At 50.6% G+C, this 13,201-nt stretch overlaps 1 protein-coding gene across 1 annotated transcript; it reads left to right on the top strand.

Moving 5' to 3' along the window:
• Window positions 1-7,317: 7,317 nt before the first annotated feature.
• ZNF503 (zinc finger protein 503) lies at window positions 7,318-10,216 on the top strand. The gene is made up of 2 exons (XM_086467124.1): window positions 7,318-7,626; window positions 8,696-10,216. Exons 1-2 carry the CDS (start codon window positions 7,318-7,320, stop codon window positions 10,214-10,216), a joined length of 1,830 nt encoding a protein of 609 aa, XP_086323250.1.
• The last annotated feature ends 2,985 nt before the right edge of the window (window positions 10,217-13,201 follow it).

Here is a 13,201-nt window from a genome sequence, read left to right as displayed (position 1 = left end):
CGGGAGGAGCGCTGCTGGGCGGCAAATAAATCCTAAAAATAATAACGCCCGTCACATTTACCTCGAGCCAGTTCTTCGCCCGCTAAGGGGGGGGGGGGGGGGGGGGGGGGGGAAGCGTGTACGCCTCCGTGGGGGTGCCAGGAGAAAGATGAGTGTTTCTTTCATTAACCTAATGGTAATTGCAAAAAGAGTCCCTTTTTGTCAGCTTCACCTAATCAAAACCGAATATCTGTATGTGGCACTGACAAAATCAGTAAAACTTCACCTTCGACTTTATTGATCTGAACAGACAGGCAGAGTTTTCTATGGTGTTCAATTTAGGGAATTAAAAAAAATCACTCTGCTAACAGCATTTGGTACATTTCTAACCCATATGTCACCTCAGTGCTTTAAATAATTATATTTGCATGCAGGGAGTGATTCATAAATATGTCAGGATTGTGAAATATAGGCAGGCATTTCAAACTTTCTATTTAAAAAACATGAATTATGGCCACGAAAAATGTGTTCCCATTTAAGGGTGATACGAAGTATTTGGTGTCTAGTACAGAGGCCCATCCATCATATAGACAATAAAGAGAGTTTTTGCCTGACGTTGGAAATTTATGGTTGCCCTTCTCTGCCCTAATAACTCAAGCATTGTGTCAGCCCGTGACAGCCTTTGCAGAAAAACAGCAACCCTGTTATCAATCAAAAAGCCCTTTTACATTTTTAGCAAAACTCTGATCATCCAGACACCCTTTTAATGTATATATTACATCATTATAGATCATTCTGCACTTTTACTGCAACTCAACAAAATGATCCATCACTTCAGGACAGTCCTGATGAACGCTGATGTAAATTATTTGCACGTCGCTAGTACAGTACAAAATGAAAAATGTACTTTAGGTGGAATTAATTTTAGGGTGTAAAAAGCTAAAGATGAAAGCAGTGGGGATTAGAGGAGAGCTAAATGCATCATTAGGGATGACTGAAAACAAGATAATAGTTATTAAAATTAAGATTATTTTAACCTTTTCGGATCATGGACCTAGACTATTTCAATAAGATAGGTGAGATATATTGCATGTTTCTCCCTGACTCTGCCACCCGCCCAAACCTAGCTGTCTTGTAATTGCATCAAGGATTATTGTTCATTTGTAATTTGGCTGTCTAGATCAGGTTAATTATTTGGGTTCCAATGAGCTTTTCCAACCATACCCTTAAAACTTTTCCTTGTATCTCAAAAGACATTATTCCTCACGCTGTTGAAGACACATCTGATCTGCACAGTTTCCGTAACAAAGTTGTCAATAAACACTCTCTACGTTTGGGATCCAAATGACGAAGCTAAAGATCACCTCCGTTTGTGTGCCATAGTTAATTTCTGAAGGATTACTGTAACCAAATATATGCTTAGTTGGTATAATTCTCTTCCGTAGCCTCCAGGCTTTTGCAGAACATAAACACAGAGATGCCTGTATGATTGCTGAGATTCAACGATCAGACCAAGGTGTTACAGAAGCTAAATGACTCTTTTTTCACTCTTAAAACCTAGGCAGCAAATACCAGCTCGAGTACAAACGTACGAATTAGGAAACATGTTCATTTGCTTTGGGCTCGATCATTTTAGTCGTAGTAGGTTTAATAACATGAGATGGCACAGAAAATCTCCATGCACTTAACAGGAAACATACCCAGCCTTTCCCGTGTCATCACACTCGTTTGACTTGCTCTCTCCCTCGCCCTCTAGAAAGTTACCTTAAGGCTTATTTAAGATAAAAGCTGTTTGCATAAGAAACACCTTAAACATAAAAGAGACTAGATTTGGAAAATTGCTGTTGGTAAAAGGGTTTCAACACGGGAATAAAAAATTTCACACTCCTACATGAAGCAACGTCAATAGGGGAATCCATCAAAGGGCTTAAAAGAGAAAGGTTGTTTGGTTGGGTTTTTTATTAGGTGCGTTAATCTCTTCCTTATCTCAGCATAACAAAAGGAAGAAAATTAGAAAAACTCATTCGAAATCATTTTAGGAGAAGGTATTATTTCCGAAAGCGGCAAACAAAGTGATTTTCTGCTCGTTTAGTAAAAATACCACTGACGAATAAAATTCACGTTCACTTAAACGTGACTATTATTTTGAAGATGGCTCTGAAATTATCACCGCTTATAAAACGATTACCTACATCTCATGCGGAGTAAAATATATATTGCTTATGTATGTTAGGAAAGTAATTACAATCATAAGGGTAAATATTTTCAAGTACTAGGCGAACAGGGGAGAGGCTTGGAAATCTTACTTTCTTTTGGCAAGCATTCAAACTATTTGCTTTATTAACATTCTGGAAGAAATACCCCACATCTGCCGGATACCTGGGCATCAGCTATTATCTGAGCACACGCAGTCTTGTACTTGTAGCGAGGGGGGGGGGGGGGGCGGGGGGGGCGGGGGAGCTTCGGGAAGAAAAAGATAGTGCCTCTCCCCAAATGTACGACTTCGTGGTGCGGTATTTCTGATAAGCCATTACATTTCTTATTTGAAGTACTATCAACTTGGGAGGGGAAGAAAAAAAAAGATGCACCGTTTACAAAAATCTATTGCAATGCATATCTTAATAAAATCCTTGGAGGAAGAGAGTGAAACGCAGGCACTACCAAAGCAAATAAATTTGACGCACAGGATGGACCGACAGGTAGCTGAATTGTGTTATGCATGGAAATACAGCCCAGACACAACTCGGCAACTACGTTTCTGTTAAAAGCTTAACCTTGTTGTAAACGATAGAAAAGAGGGGAGTGGAAAGAAAACAAAAATCTAAAGGGCCTGGAGGGTTGTTGCTGTTGTTTAAAAGACTAAACGCCCTTTTCCAACATAATCTACAGAAGCTGACACTTAAATGGCAAGAGAGCAAGCTCGCAGAGCAGGCACGCTGGTGCCGAGGTTTCTGCAGTTCCCTCTCCCGAGGGAAAAAAAGTCAGTCCGGGTTTTTTGGGTGATCCTGACCAGGGTTTGCAGCTCGCCAGCCTGACCTGTCAAGCGGATTATTTTAGAGGGAGATTAATAGGGGAGGCGGGCTGCAATAATAATCGTTTTGTTTGATGTGACAACTTTGATAGGCGTTGATTTACTTACAAACTGATAGGCTTTTAATTGAGCGCCTCCATCCAGCTTGAGATGAAAGGAAAACCGCATTGAAAAGCTGCCCGAGTGCCCTCGAGCCTCAATACTGATTAGCCATCTCGACAGTGAATAGTTCAAGGCATTTTCAAACTTTTTTTCCTCTCTCGCTCTCCCTCTCCTCTCCTCTCCTCCTCAAATATCTGCCAGCCCACTCCTTTTTAAGAGAAAATAAATCATTTCCATTGTGTGCAAATAAAATCGACTTGACATGCTTGCCAATAGCTGGTAGGTAAAGGAAAGTGTGGACTGGCACTTGTTATTTAATTCCTCCTCTGCTCTCCTTTTTTTTTAAGTTACAGTTTTCCTTTCTAAGAGGAGGAGGACGGTTTCCAACCCTTAGGTTTGTTGTTTTGGGGGGTTTTGTTGTTTTGTTGGGGTTTTTTTTTGGTTTGTTTTTTGTTTTTTTAAGGAGAATAAAAGCAACAGCCACCAAAACTCCAACAAGACTACACAAGTAAACACCAAACAGCAAACCGTCTGCACGAACCGATTAAACAAGGATCCCTCGCGAAGGAAACGAGCAGGACGGAATCCCTCTGCTTCAGCTGGAGAGAGGAAAGGAGCCCGCAGCAGCCAAAACAAAAACTACGCACCGCTTTCAAGCTGCAGCCCCGCCGCCCGCCCGATCCTACGCGTGTGCATCCTAACTCCGAGATCCTCGCTGGGAGCCGTTCTCTGCGTGTGCTAAGCGCAGTGAATAAGTTCTCACAGCTCAGAAATGCTTTGGAGGGGGCAAGGGGGAGGGGATGTCTTGGGGCTGATTTTTTTACAAGCTTCGACATAAAAAGTTTACAGTACTGAGTGTGATTTAAATCTCATTTCAAAGGCTGAGCGAAAAAGAAAAAAAAAAAAAAAAAGGAAAATAAAAAGCTGTCCTCTGAAGTTACTAATTAAATTACCCTCTGATGCTTCCACTTCAGCCAGAAAGATCGGGGTTCGTGCTGTTCCCCCTCTCCTTCCCCCCGTTTTTCCCGTCGGTGCCCTGCCTGTTTTACACATGGACCGGGTATCGCCTTTGCTTCCCTAGCTTACAAGTAAAACAACCCATTCCTGAAATCAGCCTCACCTACACAAAAAAAAAAAAAAAAAAAAAAAAGAGGGAAGGGAAAATGGGGAGGGGGGAGCCTTCCCACAGCTGACTCTACCTTAAGACAATTAATCTTTAGTCTTTCACGCTGGGAGGCAGAATAAATACAACGAGAAAACAGATAGGAGTCTCCCCGGTCCTGTAAGGAAAACAGCTGTTCCAAGCACTTTAATGCAAATGAACACAAATGAAGGTTTCAGCTTTTTTTTTTTTTTTTTTTTTTTTTTTCCTTCCAGAGTTTTACTGCACTCCATTTATCAATTGGACTTGACAACAAAAGAAAGAACTGGGGGAAAACCTGGGGTAGATTCAAGTCACTTCCTCTCTATATAAAGGAAGGGGGGAGTTCCTTGAGGGCAAGTTGTGGATCTTGTCAGTCCTATTGCAATATCGGGTTTTATGCAAGATTACTTTCTTTACCTCCCTCCCCCCCCCCTCCCGTTAATTTTTACGGTCTTGTAAGACGACCGCTGTGATTGCAAAACGAAAGTGCATTCATGACTTTCCACTGAGGAGTTGTGGCAATAAGCCCTATGCTTTCAGAGAAAACACAGAAATTTAAAAGTTTGTTAAAATTATTTGTATCTTTATAGAAGATAGAGGAGTTCCGCACATTTACCCTACTCTAGACATTATATTAAAAGAGTAAAGTCGTTTTAATAAAAGACAGCAGATATACTTACTTGGCTACAGGATTTAAAGGGTACCTCTTTATGGGGAGGGGGGAAGCTATCTAGGAAAACCTGCCTCACGTCTGCCTCTTAAGAAGAGCAGATCATTAAAGGTTATCTGACACATCTGTTTAGGGACTGGGGGAGATCGGTGTTTCAAGGGAAGAAAAAGGACTTGGTTCAGCAGATGTAAACGCGAGAAAGTGAAAGTCCTTCCTCTCGCCCACCCCTTCCAGGATCAGCGCCTGTTCTGGTCGGAGTCCAGGTCAGGAATTGGACGCGACCCCTAAAGCACTTGCCTTGTTCTTCACTTGTCAAACGTGTTTTATCTCTAAGTGACCTTTTTGTTAATGTTGTAGACTGTGTGGGCCACCATGTCAGATCCGGAAACAAAAGTAAAAGATTGATTAACACATTTTGCTTGTGAAAAAATGGGGGGGGGGGGGGGGGGGGGGGCGCGTGAGTGTGTGGAGATAGCGGGATGCAAAGTACAAAGAGAAAAGAAAAAGGCAATCCAGGGAGCGGCAGAAGGGCTGCGGACGCTGCTCGGGGCATCCACCGGCACGGTGAAACCGTGGTTGAGGGCAGAGGACTCGGTACGCAGACACAAAGCAGGATGTATTTAACAACGCCCAGGTGGACACCCTGTGCACACCCACGAGGTCCTCAACACAGCCTGTCTGAAATCAAACATGTCAGTGGCGAACCGGCAGCCTCGCTAAAGCGAGGGGCCGCATCCCCCCAGCCCTCCGGTGCCGGCGACCGGGCCAGCCCGGCGGGCGCAGGGACGAAGGGCTCTTCTTCGAAGAGGACAAGGAGAGCAGGGGAAGAGCCCGGCAGCCCTCCCCGGCGCCGCACCGCACTGCTCTGACGCGTCCGCGCAGGGTAGCGCGGTGCAGGGCCGGGAAGGGCCGCCGGGTGCCAGCGCACAAACCGAGTTTACTCGAAGGATTTATCCCGTAAATTGAAGGGCTTTTTCTCCCGAGGAGCCCGTCTCTCCCTCTGTTTTCCTTCCTTCTCTCTCTCTCTCTCCCCCTTCAAGTCACACCAGGCTTGTAATCAGCAACAAAAGCTGACATAAATCAAGGGCGGATTGACAGGGGCTGACAAATAGCTGATTGATTGCGGTTGGGGAGCACTGACAATTGACAGCAGGGCGGAGAGACCCGAAAGGCGGCGGCGGGCGGTGCGTGACAGCCCCGCGTGTGACGACCGGCCTCCCCCAATCCCGCCGCGCTCCCCGCGCCGCCGCAAGCCGCACCGCAGCGCCTTGGCTCCCGCCCGCCGCGGGCGGCGACGTGCAGGCCGGCGCTCTGCAGGTTCTCGTCCGAGCGTACCCCCGCGATGTGAGGCGGGAGGGGCGGGAAAACGCGTCCCGCGACCTTCCTCGGGGCCTGGAGGAGACGCGGCTCGGCGGCGGCCACGGACCTGCCCCGGCGGGCTTGTCCCAGGGAGCGGGGACGTGGGCTGGGCCTGTAAGCGCCGTGCGTAGCGGACGGACGGCGGGAGGCCGCGCTCGGGGCGGTGTGTGTGCGGCGGGGCTGCGCTTGGGGCGGGGGGGGGGGGGGGGCGGCGGCGGGGCGCGGCGGCGGGGCCGGCGGAGCCCCCCGGCTGGCCCCCCCCGGCTGCCCCCACCCCCGGCCGGCGCGGCGCCCCTAGCCCCGCGGCCGCCCCCGCTGCTGCCGGGCTAGTCGAGCCAGCTGCGGAGGGAGAAAAACGTTCGCAGCGCGTGATGTGAAACACAGAATTAACGCCCAGCCCGTCCTGGGAGCGAAAACAAGGAAGGAGGGGAGGGGAGAGGGAAGGCGGACGAGAAATGGAAGGGGAAAAAAAAAAAAAAAAAAAAAAAAAAAGAGCGAGAGACCATTAAAAACAGAGAAAAAAAGCCCCAGAAAAGGGAACGTCACATCCCCTTGACCCTCCAATCACCTCGGGGTCCCATTTGATTGGAAGGCGGCAAAGGCTTTAATCTCAGACTAATTCAGCTGCTTTTGAAGTGAGTTTCTTTGCCAGATCCCGGGCTGGATGGGCAGCGGCTCGCATCACAGCTGAGCGGCGGAGGCGAGCGCTCCGCTCCGCGCCGCACCGCGCCAGCCGGGGGAGCCCAGAGCGGTCGGGGGGGACAGCGGCACACGCTCGCAGCCCCCGCCCCCAGCACAGCCCAAGGATTACTCGGCTTTTTTTTCTTCCTCTTTCTCTCCGGCCGGCTCCCCCTTTCCCTCCCCCTCCCCACCCACGCCCTCCCCGCCAGAGAGAGCCACGGGACATTTTATGTTTGTTTTCCTGCTCGGGGGGCGTGTGGCTTTTTTCCCTCCTCGCCCGCAGAAAGCGAGCGAGCGTTTCCGAGTGCGAGCGGCGCCACTTGCCCCAGTTTTCATGCGAGGTTTTGGGTCATGATCACATCGCCCTCGCTTTCTGCTATAAGAAGTAGTAAGCGCAGCAGCAGCCTCAGCGAGCCCGGAGGCAGCCCCCGCCGCAACCGCAGCGCCGCCGACCTCGCCGGGCCGAACGGACACGTTGGGAATAACGGCAGCAGCGCCGCCGCCAAGCCCTGCTTCCACGCCGTCCCCCCCTCGGACCCGCTACGCCAAGCCAACCGCCTTCCCATCAAAGTCTTGAAAATGCTCACGGCGCGGACTGGACACATTCTACACCCCGAATACCTGCAGCCTCTACCCTCCACGCCTGTCAGCCCCATCGAGGTAAGCACCTCAGCGCCGGCCCCGGCCCCCCGGCTCTTTCTACCCTCCCCGCCCGGGCGCTCGCTGTGCATGGCGGCTCCGCCAACCTCCTTCGGCACTTTGCTGCGCTCTGAAATGCATTTACACCAGGAAACGGGCTGCTTTTGATCTAGAGTTAGTGCGGGGAACGGCTCCTCGTTGTTGTTTCCATGTTTACTGGGCTAATTTCTAATTCCTGTGTAAATTAACTTCTTAATTTTGCTCTTTTTAGCCTTTTTTTTTTTTTTTTTTTTTTTTTTGAGAGGAGTGGTGAGTGGAAAGAAACGACCCGCTCTGGGGTCACGATCTGGCCACGCAACTAAGCAGTGCTCCGAGTGCCAAACAGCCTTGTTTTTGTAGGGAGCGTTTGGGGGGGGGGGGGGGGCGCGCGGAGAAGGGACAGGCGTGGGTGCGGCAGGGTAACTATTTCAGCTCCCCGACCGTTCCCTTTCGAATACCGACACGCACGTGTACTTCGGCGGCCCTATTCATCCCTTTTCTCCTCTGTCGAGGTTGTCGGTCCCCCGCTACGTAGCTCGCTGTTTGCGGGACCGAAACTCGAAGCGGAGCGGGTGGTGGGAATGAATTATTTCATTAAGGTTTCTGTGGGGCGAGGACACCCCTCTCCCATGGAGGCCTGCTCGCCGGCTGCTTCGGGCTCTGTTTATAAATAGTGTCAGCAGTCAGGGCACAGAAATGCTGCAGTCGCTATAGTTCACGGGCGGGTTCGTGCGCCGGGGAGGCAAACGCCGAGGCGCCGAGCTCCGCGCTGCCCGGGCCGCTGCCCCGCTGCCGGGAAGCAGTGGGCGCTGAAGGCGGCCGCGGTGGCCTCGCAGGGATGCGAAAATCCCCAGCCCTTTTTAAAGGCTTTGTGGAAAATGGTGCATGCAGGGGAGGGGGCTGTCACGGTGATGTATGCGCGCAAAATTGTTCATTACTTCCAGGATGTTCTCTGCGAAGACGTATGGGACAAATGTCCTAGGTATGCCCCGGGGTTTTTCTTGGACCCCGATTAAATCTCTGTCTTTGTGTGTCCTTCTGATTTCCGCAGCTGGATGCGAAGAAGAGTCCTCTGGCCCTTTTGGCGCAAACTTGCTCGCAGATAGGGAAGCCGGACCCGTCCCCTTCATCCAAACTCTCCTCGGTCACTTCTAATGGCTCCGGAGGCGACAAGGACTCCAAGTCGGGCCCCTTGAAGCTCAGTGACATCGGCGTGGAGGACAAGTCGAGCTTCAAGCCGTACTCCAAGCCGGGAGCGGAGAAGAAGGAGCCGGGGGCGGCGGGCTGCGCGGGCGCCCCCGCCGCGGGGGTCGCGGCCGGGGAGAAGTCGGGATTCCGGGTGCCGAGCGCCACCTGCCAGCCGTTCACCCCAAGGACAGGCAGCCCCAACTCCAACCCCTCCGCCTGCTCGCCGGGGCTGCTGCCGGCCGAGGGCAAAGGCGGGGAGGACAAGAAGGACTCGGAGGGCTGCGGAAAGAGCGGCAGCTCCGGCTCGGAGGGAGGCCCGGGCAACACCAGCATCAGCCACAGCCGGATTAGCGTGAGCTGTGCCGGGATTAACGTGGAGGTCAACCAGCACCAGGAGAGCACGCCGGGTTCCAAACCCATCGCCTCGGACTCCGCCTCCTCCTGCAGCAGCACCACCGCCACCTCCTCCACCTCCGTCCTGGGATCCGGCCTCGTGGCCCCCGTCTCCCCTTACAAGCCGGGTCAGACCGTCTTCCCCCTGCCCCCGGCGGGCATGAGCTACCCGGGGACGCTGGCTGGAGCCTACGCCGGCTACCCGCCCCAGTTCCTGCCGCACGGAGTGGCGCTGGACCCCACCAAATCCTCCAGCCTGGTGGGGGCCCAGCTGGCCGCCGCCAGCAGCCTGGGCTGCAGCAAGCCGGCGGGGTCGAGCCCGCTGGCGGGTGCATCGCCGCCGTCGGTGATGACGGCGAGCCTGTGCCGAGACCCGTACTGCCTGAGCTACCACTGCGCCAGCCACCTGGCAGGCGCCGCCGGCGCCTCCTGCGCCCACGACCAGGCCCTCAAGTCCGGATACCCCCTCGTCTACCCCACCCACCCTTTGCACAGCGTCCACTCCTCGCTGACTGGTGCCACGCCGCCCTCGCTGGCCGGCCACCCTTTGTACCCCTACGGCTTCATGCTCCCCAACGACCCCCAGCCACACATCTGCAACTGGGTGTCGGCCAACGGACCCTGCGACAAGCGCTTCGCCACCTCGGAGGAGCTGCTTAGCCACTTGCGGACCCATACTGCCTTCCCGGGCACCGATAAACTCCTCTCCAGCTACCCCAGCTCCTCCTCGCTGGCCAGCGCGGCGGCTGCGGCCATGGCGTGCCACATGCACATCCCCACGACGGGCGCTCCTGGCAGCCCGGGCACGCTGGCCCTGCGCAGCCCGCACCACGCACTGGGACTCGGCAGCCGCTACCACCCCTACTCCAAGAGCCCCCTGCCCACCCCCGGGGCCCCCGTGCCCGTGCCTGCCGCCACCGGACCCTACTACTCCCCTTACGCACTCTACGGGCAGAGACTCACCACAGCCTCGGCCCTGGGGTACCAGTGAGCACAGGCAGCGGGGCTTTGACACACAACACAGAGTCTAGCGGTGAGGGAAGGAAGCCCTGCAAAACTTTATAAAAGTTGGAAAGAAAAAAAAAATCTGACTTTTTATAAAATAGTGTTCATTTGAGGACTGGATCCATGAGCACTGTATTTATTTATGTTAGCTTCAAGCGGGACAACGAATCATAAAGTGCATTACTTAACTGAGCTCAATAGGTAAAAGTGGAACACCCATTGTAGAATATAAATAAAAAGATAGAGGTCTTCTCTTTAATGTTACTTTAAAATTGCTATGATTGTATTGTACGTTCTTATTTAATGTCTCATTGAAACAAAAAATAATTTACATGCATGTTTGTTACTAAAAAACAACTCGCAATTTGTCAGTTATAATTTCAAATTGCAATTATTTTTAAGGTGTATACCCTTGAAAGAGAATTGGTATTTTTTTGTATGTATTCTGGAAGAAAAACAAAAAACAATTCTATTCCAAAAACCTCATTTGCCTTATTTTGTTCTTTAAAAGGAACACTTAACTATTTTTAATTTTTAAGTCCACCCTGTAAAAAGGGTTAAGGTTTACGTCATGTACTAAAATAGACAATGTATCGCTTTAAAGATTAAAATTCCATATATTTGATGTATTAAAAGGTTTTACCTTTTTTTTTTTTTTTTTTTTTTAATACGCTTTGATTCTGTCATAAAACCTGAGTAGGTCTTGGATGGAGGCGACTGCTAATTTCTCCTTAAGCGTTTATTCAATTTTAATTAAAAATTTAAAAAAAAAAAAAGTTTTTTTTTTTTTTTATTGTAACCCCAGGGCTCTCTTAAAAAAAAATCAGACTGAAGTGGGTTTTTTTTTTCACTTCAGTAGAATTCGTAGACACGAAATAGGAAAATTGAGAATCAGTTGAATCTCTTTCACCTTCATAGGGAAGATTAACTTTAAAAAAGAAAATGTTTTTGCTGTGAAAACCTGTTTTTTAAAACTGAGTTTTAATTAAAAGACTTCGTTCTTTCATTAGAAAGAAACGGGGAAGGCAGGACTTATTTGTAAAAGAGTAAGAAGATTATCTGGAAGCTTTTTTTCACAGTGTAATGTATAACTATTCGTCTCTCTCCTAAACGAGAAGTGCACAAGCAATTAGGGAAGCGCTATTTGATCTCATCCAGTTATTGTCAATTTCTTTCTTCAGTTCGCACCGCAGCACAAATGATCATCACATTTAAAAAAAAAAAAAAAAAAAAAAAAAAAAATCGGACAGCTCTGAGAACGAATTTTCATTTAAAAAGGAAGGGAAGGGGGGGAAAAAGGAAGTCCATCCGTTATTTGGCCCGAGTTTGCTCTTTGCTAAAGTGCAGTGCCAAACTCGACGTGATGCCGAGAAGGGCTGCCCCTGCCTGCGCCGCGCCTCTGCCTCCCCATCCTGGGCTTCCCGGGGCCACCGCCTGGCTCCAGCTCGTCGTCTTCCACTCAGGTAGGAGCGGGGCTGCGATGGAAAAGCCGGAGCAGCTACCGAAACTGCGGAACGATCCGCGGCCTCCGAGACGGTCGTGGAAGAGCCCAGCCCGTAAAGGCAAGGCCAGCGAAGGGCTTCTCCCCCGCGGTCCGCCGGGCGGGGCCGGGTACCTGCCGGCCCCCGCACAGCCCCTCTCCCCCGCCGCGGGCTGCCCTCACCCCGGCCCCAGCGCGACGCGCTGGCAGGGGAAAAAGTTGCAAGCGGCGACTTTGCCTGGCAAAGCAGCGGGTTTTCTCCCTCTTCTGTATCCCCCACAACATAATTACTGTTCAAAGTTTCCCGTGGTGCCCAAATGCTAATTAGTCTAATACATTTACTCCAGATAATTAGTGGAAATTAGCGTTAATGTGCACAGGAGGGAAAAGCAGCAAGCTAATGAAGCTCCAGCGCTCGCCCGGCCGTCCCGGCACTCGGCGCGGCGCGCTGCCGGCACCGGGACCGGGGCCGTGCCCGGGACGCGCAGGGGGACGCCGGGTGCTGGGCCGCGCTGAGGCTCATTCGGGACGCCGCCTCGAAAGCGGCCCGGGAAACGCTTTGTGCTTTAACCGAATGCGTTTATTTTTTTCCCCTTAAATGGGGAAGAGACCGTAGCGTATGTCTGCTTTAGGGACTGTAAAATGAGCTCTTGTTACGAACAGAGAGTTAGCGAAAGGGAGAGGAGGGGACCAAGTAAACTTTAATAATAAAATAAGAAGCGGGTAGATGCACAGCAAGTAATCGAAAGAAAGGCTTTGCGAGTCGGGGGCGACGGTGGCGGAGGACCCATCCAGCGAGCCCGAGTAAGGAGGAACAGGCTCGCAGCCCTCTCCGCACGCCCCTCGCTCTCTCCTGCAGCCCGCACAGCCTGCCCTCTCCGCTTCGCTATTTTAACCACCCTTAATTTGAGGAAAATTACATTTCGGGCTCCATCTGGGTGTGCAAGCAACTATTGCAGATTTTCCGCGATTAAAAAAACACCACCACGGCACATGCTCCTCTTCTGTTCGCGTATTTTACCGTTACAGCTTTCTAACAAACAGCTGCAGCTCGGACGTCGCTAGCTAAAGCCCATCAGCAATCAGGTGTTGCAGGGGTTGTTTTAAAGAAAGCCCGAGAGGGATTTCCCTGTCCTGCAGCCCTAACTGCAGTTTTGTGGATTTCAACTCTGAAAAGTTACACACAGAAGGATTTCTCATGTAAGCGATGAAATGAGCGCTTACGTTATTATTATTGTTTTGCTCAGATACTGTCCCCGAGATTAATGAAAAATTAAAATAGCTTATTTTATATGTAGAGTGATGGTAAGGGGGGCTCTCTTCCAGGCTTGTTAAGTATTTGACCTGGCAAGTGTCACCTAGGATTTTGATATTAATCTAGGAAATTTGCTTTTTTTTTCTAATAGAGATTGACTTATGGACATAAATGTTTTTAGGTAACAGGACTGCATTCGTTATTCTCCCCCACCCCCCGCCCCGTTCTTACTAACT

The sequence above is a fragment of the Leptosomus discolor genome, chromosome 6 (genome assembly GCF_034619465.1).
Source record: "Leptosomus discolor isolate bLepDis1 chromosome 6, bLepDis1.hap2, whole genome shotgun sequence".
NCBI lineage: Eukaryota > Metazoa > Chordata > Aves > Leptosomiformes > Leptosomidae > Leptosomus > Leptosomus discolor.
Note: the sequence above shows the minus strand (reverse complement) of the source record. Positions and strands in the feature narration are given on the sequence as shown.

Coding starts and splice junctions, on each gene's coding strand:
- ZNF503 (XM_086467124.1), top strand. CDS start 7,318: ATGATCACATCGCCCTCGCTTTCTGCTATAAGAAGTAGTAAGCGCAGC. Junction 7,627..8,695: donor CGCCTGTCAGCCCCATCGAG/GTAAGCACCTCA, acceptor TGATTTCCGCAG/CTGGATGCGAAGAAGAGTCC.